The 17,080-nt window shown below is 46.9% G+C and overlaps 1 protein-coding gene across 1 annotated transcript; it reads left to right on the top strand.

The window, feature by feature from the left end:
* The first annotated feature begins 10,424 nt into the window (after window positions 1–10,424).
* Window positions 10,425–17,020, top strand: LOC114035884 (HAUS augmin-like complex subunit 5). Its single transcript, XM_027852271.1, has 14 exons — window positions 10,425–10,503; window positions 13,745–13,807; window positions 13,909–13,941; window positions 14,331–14,355; window positions 14,678–14,783; window positions 14,876–15,035; window positions 15,137–15,206; window positions 15,292–15,371; window positions 15,459–15,516; window positions 15,614–15,729; window positions 15,807–15,867; window positions 16,014–16,147; window positions 16,656–16,818; window positions 16,904–17,020. The coding sequence occupies exons 1-14, from the start codon at window positions 10,457–10,459 to the stop codon at window positions 17,018–17,020; spliced, it is 1,233 nt and encodes a 410-aa protein (XP_027708072.1). The 5' UTR covers window positions 10,425–10,456.
* The last annotated feature ends 60 nt before the right edge of the window (window positions 17,021–17,080 follow it).

A 17,080-nucleotide genomic window follows, 5' to 3' on the forward strand; every position in this document is an offset into this window, starting at 1 on the left:
CAGACACTTGACACTTACCAGCTGCGTGACCCTAGCAAAAAAAAAAAGTGGCTCCACACATTTCAGGCCAAGAGGGAACAGTTCAGCTAGAACACGACCTGATAACAAACTCAATTCTAATTGGATATTTACTTAGGTGACAAAACGTATCAAACACCTCCACCCTATGCCATGTAATATGTGGTTGATGAAGGATGCTGTGGAGCTAACATGGGGGAGGAAGGGTTAGAAAGGAGCAGCGTGTTTGAACTTGGCGTTAGGAAAGTCTGGGTTCAAAACATGCCTCTGATACTAGCTTTATGTCAATGGGAAAGTCTTTTCACCTCTCTGAGACTCAGTTTCCTCATTTATAAAATGGAGAAATAACACTTGCAGGGTCTTCTGAAATTCAGAGGAGATGCAGCTCCAGGAGAATTTTGCTTCACTGTCTTTGCCTTATGAGTTTCTCGACATCGTGAGGGGAAGTAAGAGCAGATTCAGAGACCTTTCTGCTATGAAGGAGCTAATTGGGGATCTTATGAACCCTCTCTGCATCATAAAACATTAAAGACATACAGGTGGCTGTAATTTACAGCCAATTCTTTTTGAATTTCAGGGATGGGTTTGAAAGAACACAGGGATGCCAGGTCCATACAGGGTCAAAGGGAGGAGATATCATGCCTGGAGCAGGGTCTCCCAGAGCTTATTTCAGGCCTCAGGCTGTTGCAAATCCTTCTCAGTGATGGAACCTGATGAGACATAAAGACTTCTTCCCCCTGACCCTTGCTTTGTCCTTGAAGAATGTTTTGAGATCCCAACCCCACCCATCATGGTCAGGTGTGCTTGAGGACTTCTTAGCCTAGAAGAGGAAAGGAAGAGGGTGATGGAAATATTAGAAAGATATGGTGCTGACTGTCTCAGTGGGGGAGTAGGAGAGTAGATCTGTTTCATAATCACTATAATCTTACATATATTAAAATTGCATAAATCCATGTCATATGTGTCTGAATGGATGAGTACAGTAAAAAGAGAAATTGAGAGAGCAACTATTCCTAGGGGAAGGGGCAGATAAACCTTGAAAAGTCTACATTTTAATATTTTGACAGTCAACCTTAGGCCATAAACTAGAGAACCACCAGAGCAGACAAGAGGTCTTCTGTGGAAAAAGTGAGAAGGCAAAAACCAGCTGGCTTCCATTAAGAGAAAGGTTCAGGCGCCACCTAGTGACTCACTCAGATATGGACTTGAGTTGCTCCATGAAATATCAACCTATTGAGATGCCTCTCAAGGAGGTGGAGTAGGGGGGGATTCAGGGAGGAAGGTAACGTCAAATATTTATTTTAATTAGAAAATATTTAACCTAGTGATTAAATTTTAAGCTATTTGACAGTTACCCTTGTATGCTTGAAGGAATTGAAACTAAGTCACACACCATTTAATGTTTGTAAAGAGCTGTGAAGACTTTAAGGGAAAGAGTGTGTACTCATGATTCCAATGGTATTGGGCACTCTTGGGTAAAGAAATTACCTCTACCAAGCCAGGTCAGCACTTAGAGAGTTGCCTGGAGCACTGAGGTCAAGTCGGTTAGTCAATGTCCTCACTACATGCCAAGCACTATGCTAAGCACCGGCATTAAAAATAAGGGCAAAAATAGTGTCTGCCCTCAAGGAGCTTACAGTCTAACGGGGAAGACAACATGGAAACAACTAGGAACACACAAGACATTTAGAGGGGGTGGAGGAAATCACAGCAGGTAAGGCTCTAGTGGCTGCAGAGATGAGAGGCTTCCCACAAAAGGATTTGTCTCAAAGGAAGCTAAGAGACCTATTGGTATGGAGGGAAAGCATTCCAAGTATGAGGGACAGACAGATGGTAAGGCACGGAGACAGGAGATAGAGGCAAGGAGGCAAATGTTGCTGAATTGCAGAAAAGGAATATAGAAAGGAATAATGTGTGAGAAACCTAGAGAGGTAGGAAGAGGCTGGGTTATAAAGAGGTTTAAATGCCAGAGAGAGGGCTTTGTATTCAATCCTGGGGGAGGATGACATGTTCAGTCCTATACTTTGGAAAAACCACTTTAGCAACTGAGTGGAAGGTGGATTGGAGTGGAGGGAGACTCGAAGCAGGGAGACCAGGCTAGGGGGCTATTGCTATAGTCTAGTTGGCAGCTAGTTGGCACAATAGATAGAGTGCTGGGCCTGGAGTCAGGAAGACTCATCTTTCTGAGTTCAAATCCAGCCTCAGACACTTATGAGCTGTGTGACACTGGGCAAGTCACTTCACTTTGTCTGCCTCAGTCTTGTCATCTGTAAAACAAGCTAGAAAAAAGAATGTCAAACCACTTCAGTATCTTTACCAAGAAAACCCCAAACGGAGTCAGAAAGTCAGACATGACTGAAAATAACTAAACAACAGTAAGAGCTGAGGTGGAGTAGAAGAGTAAGTTATGAGAGCCATTTAGACTGAGGAACTGGGAAATTAGGATATATGAGGGAGCATTAACGTGTGTGTAGAAGTCTACTCATTTGAAAGTGGCAGTTAGGGATGAAAGACTACAAAAATCCATTCTAGCCAAGGCTCTGATCGATGGACAGGCCACATATTCAGCAAAAAAAAACCCAGGAAAGCTCTCCCCACTCCAACCCCTCTTGGTACATTAGAGTTTCTGCTTTCAAAAAAACCTCAAGATTCACCTCAAGCAGCCATGGCAGTGCCTCCTTCTCCTGTGAGAAAAAGACATCCCCAATTATGGATAACAAAGTGAGGAACTCACAGGTAGTGTCAGTCAATAAGCATTTATTACTATGTGCCAGGCTCCATTCTAAGTGTTAGAGATACAAAGAAAGGCAAAAGACAGCCCCTGGTGTCAATGAGCTCCCAGTTTAATAGGGGAGAGCACACGCAAACAACTATGTTCCAACAAGGACAGGATAAATTGGGGCTAATCAAGAAAGAATGGGCTCTAGAGTTAAGAAGCCTCCGGAAAGACTTCCTGTAGGAGGTGGGATCTTTACTGGCACTTGAAGGAAGCCCTAAGGCAGAGATGCAGAGGGACAAAATTCTAGCCATTGGAGGAGAAGGGGGCACCTAATGAAAATGCCGGGAGTCAGGAGTTGGAGTGTTCTGGAGGCCATTGTCACCGGATCAAAAAGTACAAGGAGGCAGTGTAAGGTGTAGGAAGGCTGGAAAGGTAGGAGGTGGCCAAGTAAAGAGCTTTGAATGCCAAACAGAGGATTTAATATTTGATTCTGGAGGTAACAGGGAGCCACTGGAGTTTATTGAGCAGGGAAATAGCATGATCAGACCTGCACTTTTGGAGAATGGATCAGAGAGGGTAGAGAGCCTGGAGGCAGGCAGAGTCACCAGCAGCTACCGTAAGAGTCCAAATGTGAAGCCGTCTTGATTCCTTGTTGGGAGGCGGCAATTAAGTGTTGGCAACTTCAAAGTTATCGGTTATTTGTGTGTTCGGGAAAGCCCTAGGAACTAGACCTGGTCCAGGTGAATGGCTTCACAATTTTCTGAAGATGCAATTCTGCTAATAAAGGGCTTCTACAAAAAAAAAAAAAAAAAAAAGAGTCCAAATGGGGTGATGAGGGTCTGCACTACTGGTGGCAGGGTCTAAGGAGAGAAGGAGCCATTTCACAGCTTCTGATTACGAGATGTCTTTTCCTCCCTTTGTGGAGTCCTTGAGATGTTTCTTCCCCTTAGTCATAGTGTATCTTTCTGTTGAGCTCTTTATAGAGTCCTGAATCTGCCTTTTCACCTATGTCTAACTTGCCCTCAGCTTCCCCTATAGATGCTGCCATAAGCCAATGCCATTCTGGGGAGACCAATAGAATATTGATGAGAAATCCAAATCCTCCAACCTTTTAAAATTCATAAGGTCTTCCTTTGGTAAAGGAGAGAAGAAATAAAGATTCTTCTACATTTCTCTCCACCCTCCCCTACCCCCATACACACACACACACACACACACACACACACACACACACACACATACACACACACTATGTATGTATGTGTGTGTGTATCGTGTACTTGTGGGAGAATATCCCAGACTTCGTTCCGGGGTGGGGGGGTGGGGGGGGTGTTTTGTACCAATGTTCTTATTGAACTCTAACTAGTAGCTATTTAAGTCTGACTGAACAATTGATATCAATTGATACTCCCTGAGGAAGCACACTAGTGGGGACTCATGAACTATAAACCCACACCCAAGCCCTTCAAGGAATATATGATCCCCACAGATCATGAATAAGTCCTTTCAACCCCATCCACCACGATGTTCCTAAAACTCTAATCTGGCCACATCACTCGCCCATTCAATAATCGTTAGCATTTACGGAGTGCTCTACGGTTTGCAAAGTGTTTTACAAATAACATCTCATTTGATCCCCACAACAATCTTGGGATCTAAATCCCATTATTATCCTCTTGTTACAGATAAGGATAATGAGGCGGACAGAGGTTAAGTGACTCACCCAGGGACATACAACTAGTAAGAATCTAAAGCTGGAATTGAACTCAGGTCTTCCTGACTCCAGGTCCAGTGCTGTATTCACTGTGCCACCTAGCTGCCTCTGTTAGCTCTCTATTACCTCTAGGATCAAATATAAAATTCTCTGTTTGGCTTTTAAAGCCCTTCATAACCTAGCCCCTTCCTAGTTTTCCAGGCTTCTTGTATCTTGCCCCCCTCCACATACTATGTAATGCAAAGACTCTGTCCTCCTTGCTGCTCCTCAAACAAGACACTCCATATCCTGACTAGAGCACTTTCCCTGGCTGTACCCCCACACCTGGAATGTTCTCCTCATCTGTACCTCCTGGGAACCCCAACTTCTTTCAGGTCTCAGATAAAATCTCACCTTCTGCAAAGCCCTTTTTGGTCTTCCTTAATGTTAGTTCCGTTCCTCTGAGACTGTCCCCAATTTGTCCTTTATATAGCTTGGTAATACATAGGTATTTGCATGTTGTCTCTCCCATTAGACTGTGAACCCCTCATGGGCAGTGGCTGTTTTTTGCCTTTCTTTGTATCCAAAGTGCTTAGCAAGGTGACTGGAATGTAGTAGGTACTTAATGTATGTTTATTAACTGACTAGCACTTTAGTAGGTACTTAGTAAATGCTTGGTGACTTCTACGGGAAGCCTTCCCCAACCCTCTTACGTTTAGAGCCTTCCCTCTGTTAATTATTTCCTATTTACCCTGTATTAAGCATGCTTTGTACATATTTGTTTGCGTGTTGTCTCCCCTACCAGATTATAAGCTCCTTGAGGGCAGGGGATGTCTTTTGCTTCTGGCGTAGCACATAGAAAGTGTTTAATAAATTTTATTTATTTATTAATTGACTTTATTTCCAACACACTTCTTGTATAATGTCATTTAATTTCATTCAGTAGCTGGAAACATTCTACTCCTTCCTAACGTAATTCTGTTTTCTGCACTTAAGTTCCCTTTGGAATAATTAATTGATTCAGTAAATACATTCTTAGTTGAAAAAAAAAAAACATCTGGGGGCCAGCTAGCTCTGGAGTCAGGAGGACCTGAGTTCAAATCAGGCCTCAAACACTTATTAGCTGTGTGACCCTGAGAAAATCACTTAGCCCTGATTGCCTCACCAACCCCCTCCAAAAAAAAAATTATCTGGGAATAGCATCTTATTAATTACTTCATCTGGGGTGGGAAGTAATTGATTGATTGATTCAAATTATCCCCTCCCCCAGTGCTTAGCACAGTACCTGGCACTTAGTAGGTACTTAATCAATGCTTGTTGACTCACCCTTACACGAATATATGAAAGAAAGAAATAGTTTCCATGTTGTGTTTAGGGTTAGCTCTATTAGAAGTTTCATTATATAAAACATGAAATCACAAAGAGAATGGTCTCCTAGGTTGATGTAGTGATGTCATACATTCAGAGAGACAGAGACACAGACGCAGACACAGAGAAACACAAAGAGAACTGCATAATAGGTATTATCTGATAGCTTTTATCAATTCTCAAGAATAATCTAAGTGATCATTTCTGGTTTAGTACTAACATATAAAATGATGCAGATAAGAACAGAATTGTTTATTTTCGGGAAGTCCAAAGACCTTACTATGGGATAAAAAAAAAAGGCATAATAATTTCTAAGACTCGGTGAATTTTTAAAAATATATTTGAAATGAAATATTTATGTATTTCAAATTTTGAAATTTTTGTACTTTGCATTTTGAAATTGAAAATAATTAATTGAGAAATATTTTAAACATTTCATAAATATATAGTATACATAAAGTAGTAATGAAAGTACTACTATACTATTTGTAGTATAATTTGAGATTCAAGACTACTATTCCTTCCCACTTTTTTTTTAATTTCCCTTAAGATTCTTGACTTTTTGCTCTTCCACAAGAATTTCATTACTACTTTTTCTACTTCTATAAAGTAATTCTTTGGCAGATTAATTGATATGGTGCTGAATAAGTAAATTAATTGAGGTAGTATTGTCATTCTTATCGTTTTGGCTCAGCCTACTCATGAACAATTTACATTTCTCTAATGATTTTATTTCTACAAGAACATTTTGTAATGGAATTCATACAGGTCTTGTGTGTGTGTGTTGGTAGGTAGACTCCCAAGTATTTTATAAATTCTGTTATTTTCCATGGAATTTTTCTTTTTATGTCCTTCTGCTGAATTTTATTGCTAAAATAGAGAAATGCTGATAACATGTGGATTTATTTTATCTCCTGCAATTTTGCTGAAGTTACCATTTATCAGTTGCCAAATCTCTAAATAAACTTTAATGGGGGCATTAATGTACTGTTGGTGGAGTTGTGAACTGATTCAACCATTCTGGAGAGCAGTTTGGAACTATGCCCAAAGGGCTATAAAACCATGCATACCCTTTGACCTAGCAATACCACTACTAGGTCTGTACCACAAAAGGGATAAAAAAAAAACAAAAAGGAAAAGGACCTATATATGGAAATCTATATATGGAAAAGGACCCACATGTACAAAAATATTTGTAGCAGCTCTTTTTGTGGTGACAAAGAATTGGACATTGAGGGGATGCCCATCAACTGGGGAATAGCTGAACAAGTTGTGATATATGAATGTAATGGAATACTATTGTGCTCTAAGAAATGATGAACGGGCTGATTTCAGAAAAACCTGGAAAGACTTGTATGGACTGATGCTGAGTGAAGTGAGCAGAACCAGGAGAACATTTTGTACACAGTAACAGCCACATTATGCAGTGACCAATATTGATAGACTTAACCCCTCTCAGCAATACAAGGATCTAAGACATCTCCAAAAGACTCATGATGGAAAATGCTATCCACATCCAAAGAAAGAACTATGGAGTTTGAATGCAGATGGAAGCAGACTATTTGCTATTTTTTTTTCTTCTGTTGTGTTTTGTTTCCTCTTTCCAGTGGTTCCTCCTATTAGTTTTAATTCTTACTTCAATATCACTAATGTGAAAATATATTTAATAGGAATGTATATGTATAGCCCATATCAGATTGCACGCCATCTTGGGGAGGGAGGCTGGAAGGGAGCGGGAGAAAAATTATGGAAGTGATTGTTGAAAATTCAAAATAAATGAATTTTAAAAAACAAAAACAAAAAGGAAAAGGACCTATATATGCAAAAATATTTATAGCAGCTCTTTTCTTGTGACAAAGAATTGGAAATTGAGGAGATGCCCATCAATTAGTGAATGGCTGAACAAGTTGTGGTATGTGATTGTGATGGAATACTACTGTGCTATGGGAAATGATGATCAAAATGCTCTCAGAAAAGTCTGGAAAGACTTTCATGAGCTGATGCAAAGTGAAATGTCCTGTGTACAAAGTACCAGCAATATTGTAAGATGATCAGCTGTGAATGACTTAGCTATTCTCGAAACATTGCGATAAAACACTATCTACCTCCAGAGAAAGAATTAATGATGTCTGAATACAGATTGAAGCATACTTTTTTTAAACTTTCCTTATTTTTCTTGAGGTTTTTTTTTTGGCCTATGTTTTCTTTCACAACAAGATTATTATAAAAATGCTTTGCATGACTACACATATATAAGCTATATCAAACTGCTTGCCATCTCAATGAGGGGTGTGGGGAGGGAGGAAGGGAGAGAATTTGGAACTCAAATTGTTTTTCCATGTAACTGGGGAACATAAAATACTAAACTAACATAAAAATAAACAAAGGGCTTCAGTTTCTTGTTCTTACATTCTCAAAATAGCTTTTGGTCCTTGTTTATCATTTTTTCTTTTTTTACCTTCCTGTCAGCACATAAGGAATGAACCATAGTCTGGAATTTGTGATCTTAGCTGCTCAGCTTCTGCCTTGCCTATAGTTTGAAGCCCTGACTTTTGCTTCTGCTCTACAAAACACACATTGTTTACCACCTTCATCTGGCTCTACAGGGAGCCACTTTTCCTGAAGCATCATAGTTAGCTTGGTCATTGAACACACCCAGCATTTCTGTAAGACACCTTTTTTGGCCTGAAGTCCCAGCACGGAGTTTCTGCGTGGATTTCCTCCGTTGTTCTTTCTGGCCTCCACTCCTGACCCTCTGGACTTCTCCATCAAGCCACTGCAGCCTCCTCATCCTAGAAGTTCCCTCTGCCCCTTTGGACCCTTCCTTTGATTAGTTGGTTCCTCTCAGCACCTCCATTTTAAGGAAAGTGCCCAGGCCAGTCATGTCTTCAATTCTCTCCTGGCTCCACTCCTGACTCTGTGTAATTTCTCTGCCATGCCCCTGTGGGGTTGTCTCCACTCTTTCCTTCTTTTCCGCTCCCTTTTATATCGCCTCTTCTCTCATTAGAAAGTAAGCTCCTTAAGGGCAGGCACTCTGTGTGTGTATCCTTTGCATTGAGCCAACCTGCCTGGTACATAGTAAACCTTTAATAAATGCTTATGACTTGACTTGGGTTCAAACCTCACCTTTAAATTTTACCACCTTTGTGACCTTGGGCAAGCCACTTAACCCACCTGGGCCTCAGTTTCCTCCCCAGTAAAACGTGGGAGTTGGACTATGTGGCCTCTGTGATTTTTTTCAGGCTCTAAATTTATAGTCTTATGAATTATGTATACTGAAAGATGAACTCTGCTAGTTATCATCTAACTGCCTGCTATAATCTGGATGAAACTTGGAAGAAATTCTTCATCCACTTAATTTTTCCTCTGTGGATGGTCGGCTAAATTTTTTTCAGTAATCACCGATCTTGACCCACTTTGGGACCTAATGCAACCATCCTGATGTCATCCACGGACCAGAGTGTCTGAAAGACCTCACCATCCTTGAACCACCTAGAGAGATTTTGGCCGCTGAAGGGGGTAGTAGAGGAAGTGGGAGATCCAGAGGCAAATCCTTATTGTCCCACCCAGTTCTGGCTCTAGGTTCAGCCAATAGAGGAGTGGTCCTCTCCTGGACCATGACTTTGCCTGGATATCAAAGAAACAGGCAGATGCTCTTTCTTGTCCCATGACTTTCTCACCTCCTTGTCCAGTCAGGCCCCTTTCTTTTCCTAGACACTACTCCTACCCAGGTCTTCACTGATGATAGGTGACCCTTCCTCACGGCCACTATGAGCCCGCCTCCCCATTGCCCTTTGGGGGATGCTCAGCTTTCATTCTCCCCCAATTGCCTTATTCCATTGACACAGTCAAGCTCCATCAACTTTGCATATTTGTCAGGAGAGTTTTATTTCCCCTTTTTTTTTGTTCAGTGGGATAGAGGGGTGGGTGGAAAGAAGAGAAAATAAATGCTTGTTAAACAAAGTATGCCGACAGCTGAAAATGAGATGATAAAAACAAAGACGACAATAATGTAGGTATTACTGTGTTTCCGGTGGGCTTAAAAATTAATAACGGAAGTTTGCAGACACAGGTACTGTCATTTACCGCCTCCTGGGATTTTCTTTAATATACTGTACTTTTTTCTCATTTTCTCTCCTATAGCCTATTGCGAATCTTTGACTACCTGCAGGTGTTAAAAATGAAAATGAATGTTAAAACCACCGGAAAAGTGAGACGGGGCCAGGTTGTGATGGGAGGTAAAACGGAGCCACAGGAGCTGATGGAGCGGGGGCGACCCGGCCAGACCTTCGCTCTGTCTGGGGCGAGGAGGACGAGCAGAAAGGCGGGGGCTCCTCCCCGAGGATGCTCTCCCACACCTCCCTCCCCCGCCCCTTCCTCCTCCCTCCCCTGCAGGACCAAACCACTCGGGGGTGGGGACGGGGGAGGAACCCTCCCCGCTCTCGTTCTCAAACAGCTTACCCGGACCTGGGAGGTCACGAGCGCGTGACGTCACGAGCGCGCCCGGGCCAACCGGGAGAGCCTCCTCCGCCGGTCCCGCCCTCCCCTGCAGTGACGTCACACGCCGGCGCCCGGGATTCGAGCGCGGGAGCGGGAGCGGCGCCGCCATGGACCCCGCGAGCCTGGCGCAGGAGGTGGGGCGCTGGGCGGCCCAAGAGATGGGCTGCCCGGCCGCCCTGCTGCCCCCCGAGCCTGCGCTGCGCAGGTGAGAGCCGCCCTTCCCCCCCCAGCGTGGGCCCCCCCCCCCCCAGAGTCGACCCCTCCCTTCCCCCCCCCGTGCGGACCTGCCCCCAGCATCCCCACCCTCGCATGGACCCCCCTAGCGTCCCCTCCCCCCGCAGTCTGGACCGGCTCCTGCAGTCCCCCATTCCACCCCCGTATGGACCCTCCCCCCGCAGTCTGGACCCTCCCCTGCAGCACCCCCCCACCCCATCCTCGTATGGACTCCCCCCAAGCATCCCCACCCCCAGCAGTCTGGACTGGCTCCTGCAGCACCGCCCCACCCTCAGCATCCCGGACCCCACCCCCCTTCCATCAGCATTACCCCTCGAAGAATCTCTGACCTCAGTGGGGTCCAACCCCCACCTGAGCAGGAATCCCCCCTCTACTTCACACCTGTCCCAGCCTTAATTTGATGAGCTCACTACCTCCCGAGGCCGCCCACCCCTCTTTGACCTGGCTCTGGTGGTCAGGGAGCTTTTGGACTCAAGCCCGAATCTGCGTCTCTGCAGCCTCCACCCCTCGCTCCTGGTTCTGCCTGCCAGAGCGACTCTGATCCGTCATCCGCCTGGCACCTCTTCCCATACTGGGGGACAGCTGCCTTGCTCCCCTCTGATCCTCCCCTTCTCCAGGCTAAACATTCCCACTTCCTTCAATTCAAAGAATCCCCCTCCCACTGCCTCTGCCCTCCCTCCCGGTAGATTTTTTACGAGCTAATATACGCATGCTGTGTCTCCCTGGCAGAACCTAAGCTTTTCCTGGTCGGGGGCGGTTTCCTTTGTATCTGTCCTCTCAAGCCCATTACAGTGGCTGTCACGGAGCAGCAGCCTCTTAATAAATGGCTTGTCGATCGTTTGAAATGAAACTGTATTTAAACTGCTTGGCCACCCTTAGAGGGCTGTGTAAATTCAGTAAACATGAAGCATCTTGTATATTCATCATTGTGCTGGGCCACAGGAAGGAAAATAATCCTGGCCTTCAATAAATGTTGGTGAATTGAATTCTGGAAAATTGCAACAAATAAATAGCCCTTTGCCATTCTGGAAGTACTCCAGCTTCTCGGCCTCCTTAAAATGAGGTTTAATAATGTTCCATTTGTGGTCTGAGCAGGCCAGAGCAGAGCAGGACCCATCACTTCCCTTGTTAAAGACATTATTTCTCTTTCTTGATACAGCCTAAGGTTGAATTAGCCTTTTTTTTTTTTCTGCTGTTATTGTTTCTTGCCCTTTCAGCCCAATAAAACCTTCCAGCCCTTTTTCAGACAAACAGCTTTCTTGCCAACTCATCTCATCTTGTTAACCATGAGGTTAAGTTTTTGGACCCAAGAGACTATGGTTCAGGTTTGCCTTCTGACTTTTACTAGCTGTGTAATCACTGAGGAATAGAGCTGTAAGAGACCTTAGAGGCTATCTCATCTAACCCCCTTATTTTGCCAGCCTCTTTGTACTGGGCAGGATGTTTGGATCCTGACTTTGTCATCTATCACGTTGGTCATTCCTGCTAACTTTGTGTCATCTGCAGACTGGATAAGGGTCCGTTTATTTATCTAAGCTCAAGGAGGGATCCCTGAAACACCACCCAAGGATCTCCTTCCAAGTTCATTGGAATGGAACTTAAAAGTCATCTAGCCAACCTCTTCATCTTACAGACGAAGAATGAGTGATATTGAACTATTAACAATTGTTCTTTAGGTCTAGTCATGCAGGCATTTTGAAATCCACCAAAATGTGGCGTTGGCCAGCCCCAGCCTTGATTACAAGAACAGCATGACAGGTTTTGTTCAATGCTTTACTGAAATCTAGGTAAAATATATCTACCACAGTCTCCTGATCTTACAATCTGGCAACCTTGTCAGAAAAGTAAACAGTCCCCGGATCTGTTCTGGATGGAGCCCTGTTGGCTTTCAATACAGCCTGCTTCCTTCCCATTCTCAGTGTTAACAAGCCTTGCCTTTAACCATACATTCTGAAATTTTTAGACTCCATTCTTGTCCCTTTTATGAAAATAGAGGTGTTTTCCCTTTTCCAGCCCACAGTCCTTTCCTGTCCTCCACAGTCTTTCCCAGATCAGTGATACCAGCTCAACTGTCCCATTCGCCAGTTCTGTAACCACACTGAGAAGTAATCCAGATGCTATCCAGGCTTTCTCACCGGCTTCTTCCTTGTTTCAGGAATCGGTTCTTTATTAATCTTTTTTGTTCTGCCCTTTTCTTTGGCCAAAAAAAAAAAGGCAGCAAAGTAAGAGTTAAGTAATTCTACCTCCTCTCCATTGCCTATATTTATTATCCCATCCCTCCAAGCAATGGGCCCTATTCTCTCTTTGAGCCTCCTATCTCCAAAACAGTGTTAAAAAAAGAAAACCAAATGTTGTCCTTAGTGTTCTTCACCAGGTGTACTTCCCCCAATAGAATTTCAGGCTACAAAACCTCATAGCCTGCATAACTCTGAAATCTGTTCTCCCCAAACGGAGCGCCTGTTAGATTTTGTGATTGAGGAGAGGAAGGTTGGGCACAGTCTAAGACAGAGTAGTCATTTATCCCCCAAGCTTTCCATAACTTCCTCCTTGATAAGGATAATTAGATCCAGAATTAGCAGTTCCCCTTGTAGCTTCCTCGATTGTTTTGAAGGACAAATTTCTCATTAAGGCAAACCTCTCCCTGGTAACTATGTCAGGGCTCTGTGCTGGATTCATTAGCTGTTTCCTGTCTAGGTCAGTCAGTATTAAGCATCTACTGTGTGCCAGGCACTGCTAAGTGCTAGATACCCTGCCTGTAGGAGACTTTGTTTCTCTGGCAGTCTACACCCCAGATGCTGTCCACCATCCCCTCAGGATCTCTGGTTTCCTCCTATAAATAGACTGCATTATACAATGCTATTTCCAGCCCAGCCCGAGTGCTTTTTCTCATCCGTACCTTTTGAATAAGCCATATGCTAATCATTCGCCCCATCTCATCTCAGCTTTGGGGGCAGCTAGGTGGTGCTGCAGTGGATAAATTACCAGTCCTGGAGTCAGGAGGACCTGAGTTCAAATCCAGCCTCAGACACTAGCTGTGTGACCCTGGGCAAGTCACTTAACCCTGATTGCCTCAAAAAATAAAATAAAATCAGCCGTCTCTTCAACTTGGGATCTCTACTCGACCTTGCTTGTCACTCATACCTTTTTAGCACCTTAGTCTCTTGCCATGAGACCCTCAGTCTCAGACTTCTCTTTCCACCCCACTTCCTCAGAATGTGTATGGGCCCCATGGCTGATGTCTGGACCTTTCTGACGAAGAAGATCCATAACCAGAGGTGAGACACAGTGGGGAAAGGGGTGGGTTAGGGAGGGCTCCCTCTCCAGGAGAGGAAAGTCTCATTCAGTCTTGCCCTTTATATTCTGTGCTCCTCTCCAGGACGGTAAAGAAGATTCGTGGGAACCTTTTGTGGTATCTTCCAGCCCCAGCTTCCCACCTGGCCTTCCTCCTGGCCCTGGATTCCCTGAGCCCCTGTGCTGGCGGCCCCTGGAGAGGGGAGGGGGAGGGAGCCTCTGCAGTGGAGTCAGGGAGGCTGGTGGGCCTCAGATGGTCCTCCAGATGAACTCCTGCTTAGCAGGGTGCCCCCCCTCATTTCTTGGGGTTTGCCAGTTAAGGTCCTGCCCCACTCCAGATTGGTCTTTCCCCTGGCCAGAGGTTGTGTCTCTGTTTGCCCTCCTGCGGTCAACCGTTGCCCATTCCCCCTTTATATGACCCTACTTTGTCTCTGCCCTTGTCCTGTGTCCCCTGTCCCTCCCCCAACACATCCCTGTTCGATTCCTTAACCCCCTAATTCCTTGTAGGTACAGCCACCAGGAAAGCCCAGAGGTGAGAGGACAGGGTGCCTAGGCCTGGGCTGGGTGCCACCTTGGGGGGAGCGGGGAAGGGGACACGTCCACTGCCCTCTCCCTCTTCTACAGGGACCAATTCAATCCAGCAAGCATTGATTAAGTACTTACCATGTGCCAGGCACTAGAGTGACCAGCCAACAAAATAATCCCTGCTTACAAAGTGGGCGCAGGTGAATAAAGACAGCATGTGCAGAGCTATACAAACCCTGGAGAACACCTAGGACCAGAGGGGGAGGCTCGGCTCGGCTCGACAGGGGAGGGGAGGGGGAGGGGCAGCCCCAATCACCCTTGCTCAGTAGGCTGGCCGGAGGCGGGAGCTGGAGGCAGCACTGACCAGGGTACAGGCAGAGATTGGAGAAATGGACCTGAGCCTGGAGCTGGCTGAGCGAGAGGCCGTAGCCCAGGGTAAGTGACCGGATGGGGACTCGGGAAGGTCTGGGAAGGGGAGAGGATCCTTAGGATTCGTTAGCTGCCTGGTGGCCCTGCTCCTCCTACAGACATGGCCCAGGAGCTCACCCTGAAGCAGATCCGGGATGCCCAGGGCAAGGCTTTGCTCCTCCAGGCGCGAGCAGCAGCTGCCCGACGGCAGCACCGAGGCCTCAGAGACCGCACCCAGCGGCTCCAAGGCCAGCTCAGCCACCTGCAGGACATGGAAAGGTGGGCCCTGTCCCCTCAGCCCCAACCCCAGGGATCTGAAGCCCCAAGTCTTCCCTACTCCTAGAAAACACAAAGTGACAGAAACCTCCTCTCTCCCCCAGGAAAGCAAAAGCAAGCGTGGCCTTTGGGCCTCCAGCACCCGTGCTCTTGGGCCTGGAGCCAGATGTCCTGGTGAGTGTCCCCAGAATCGGGGTGGGGGCACCCCCCAGTGCTCCCAGGCAGCAGCTTCCCTCACTCTCACTCGCTCTCTTTCCAGCAAGAGGTCATGCGGGTCTGCAGCCAGCGCACCCAGTTCCTCCAGGCTTTGCTGACCCCTCATTCCGATCCGAGGACTTTGTGAGTTACCTCCTGCCCTCCCCCTTCCCAAGGAGGTGGCCTGTGTGTGGCCTCGTCTCCCTTCCTCTAAACACCATCTCCCCTCAGGACCACCCAGGACGACCTGTTTGCCACCACCCACAGGCAGTGGTTCAGTGAAATGGAGGTGAGCAGGACACTCGGGGGCCTGGGGAGCCAGGACTGGAGGACATTCCTGACCCGGGGAGGGTCCGGGCCCCATGATCACTCCCTCCCCCCGCCAGGTCCTGATGGCTTCCCACCCCCCCGCGCACATCCTGGGGGCACTGGAGCACCTGGCTGCGAGGCAGACGGCCGAGCTGCAGATGCTGACTGCTCGGTGGGACGGCGAGACACAGAGGTAGGAGCCCCCATGGAGGGAGAGGGCGAGGAGCGAGGTCTCCCTCCGGGCACCTGATTCTCCTTGTCCTTGAATAGGCTACAACAGGAAGATGCATCTGAGCCCCCAGTCCTGCCTTCCCTGGTCTCCCTTATCCAGGTAACAGCTCACCAGCAAGGTGGGAGGTTAGGCCGAGTGGCAGCTTTGTCTCCCCTCCCTGCAAGGAGGGCTCCTGGACTATTGGGCCCTGGGACTCCTTGGGACTTCCCTAACTGTGGGATTTTCTTCCCTCTTCCCCACCCCAGGAGGGTTGGCGGGCAATAGGGGTGCTGACCTCGAAGAGAGGCCCTCTCCTGCAGCAAGGTCAAGCACTGGCTGAGAGACTCCAGGGCCTAATGAAGGAAGTGGCACAGAGAGTGACAGGGCCCCAGGAGGCTCGGTGAGATGAGCGCTGTGCGTGTGTGTGTCTGTGTGTGTGTCTCTTGTCTATCTGTGTCTGTGTCTTTGTGTCTGTGTGTGTCTGTGTCTGTATCTTTGTTTCTGTCTGTGTGTGTGTCTGTGTCTCTCTGTGTGTGTGTCTCTGTCTATCTGGGTCTGTGTCTCTGTGTGTGTATGTCTCTGTCTATCTGTGTCTGTATGTGTGTGTCTGTATCTTTGTGTCTGTGTCTTTGTGTCTGTGTGTCTCTGTCTATCTGTGTCTGTGTGTCTGTGTCTGTCTGTGTCTGTATCTTTGTGTCTGTGTGTGTCTCTGTCTATCTGTGTCTGTCTGTGTGTGTCTCTGTCTGTATCTTTGTGTCTGTGTCTTTGTGTCTGTGTGTGTCTGTGTCTGTATTTGTGTGTCTGTCTGTGTGTCTGTCTGTGTGTCTGTGTCTCTGGTTCTCATCCCCAGGTCTCTGTGTCCCTAACCTCATGTGCTTCCTCCCTCCTTCCCTCCCTCCCTCCTTCAGCCAAGCCTTATCCCTGGGGCTGCAGGTGGTTGCGCTCCAGGCCACCCGTAGCTCTCTGCGAGCTCAGTGCCGGAGCCTGAAGGAGGAGGCCGAGCGGAGGCAGCAGGAGCTTTGGGAGCTCCAGGCCAAACGGCAGCGCATCGTGAGCTGGCGGCAGCGAGTGGTGAGCAGACGTCGCTTGGCCGGGAGGTGACCCCCCCCCACCCCACCCCACCCCCGCTCTGTCTTAAGCCTGGGTGTATCCCCAGGAGGAGACCCAGGAACGGATCCGGGTGCTGATCAAGGGGAATTCTGTCAGCAAGAGTCACCTTCAGAAGAGCCCAGGAGAGGTGAGAGGCTGCAGTCCCAGAGCAGAGGGATCCTGAGGTCCCGGGGAGAGGGAAGGTCTGGCTAGGGCCTTGGGGGTCGGGCCCAGGGCAGAGGGA

The sequence above is a fragment of the Vombatus ursinus genome, unplaced genomic scaffold (genome assembly GCF_900497805.2).
Source record: "Vombatus ursinus unplaced genomic scaffold, bare-nosed wombat genome assembly UNPS02009378.1, whole genome shotgun sequence".
Taxonomy (NCBI): Eukaryota; Metazoa; Chordata; class Mammalia; order Diprotodontia; family Vombatidae; genus Vombatus; species Vombatus ursinus.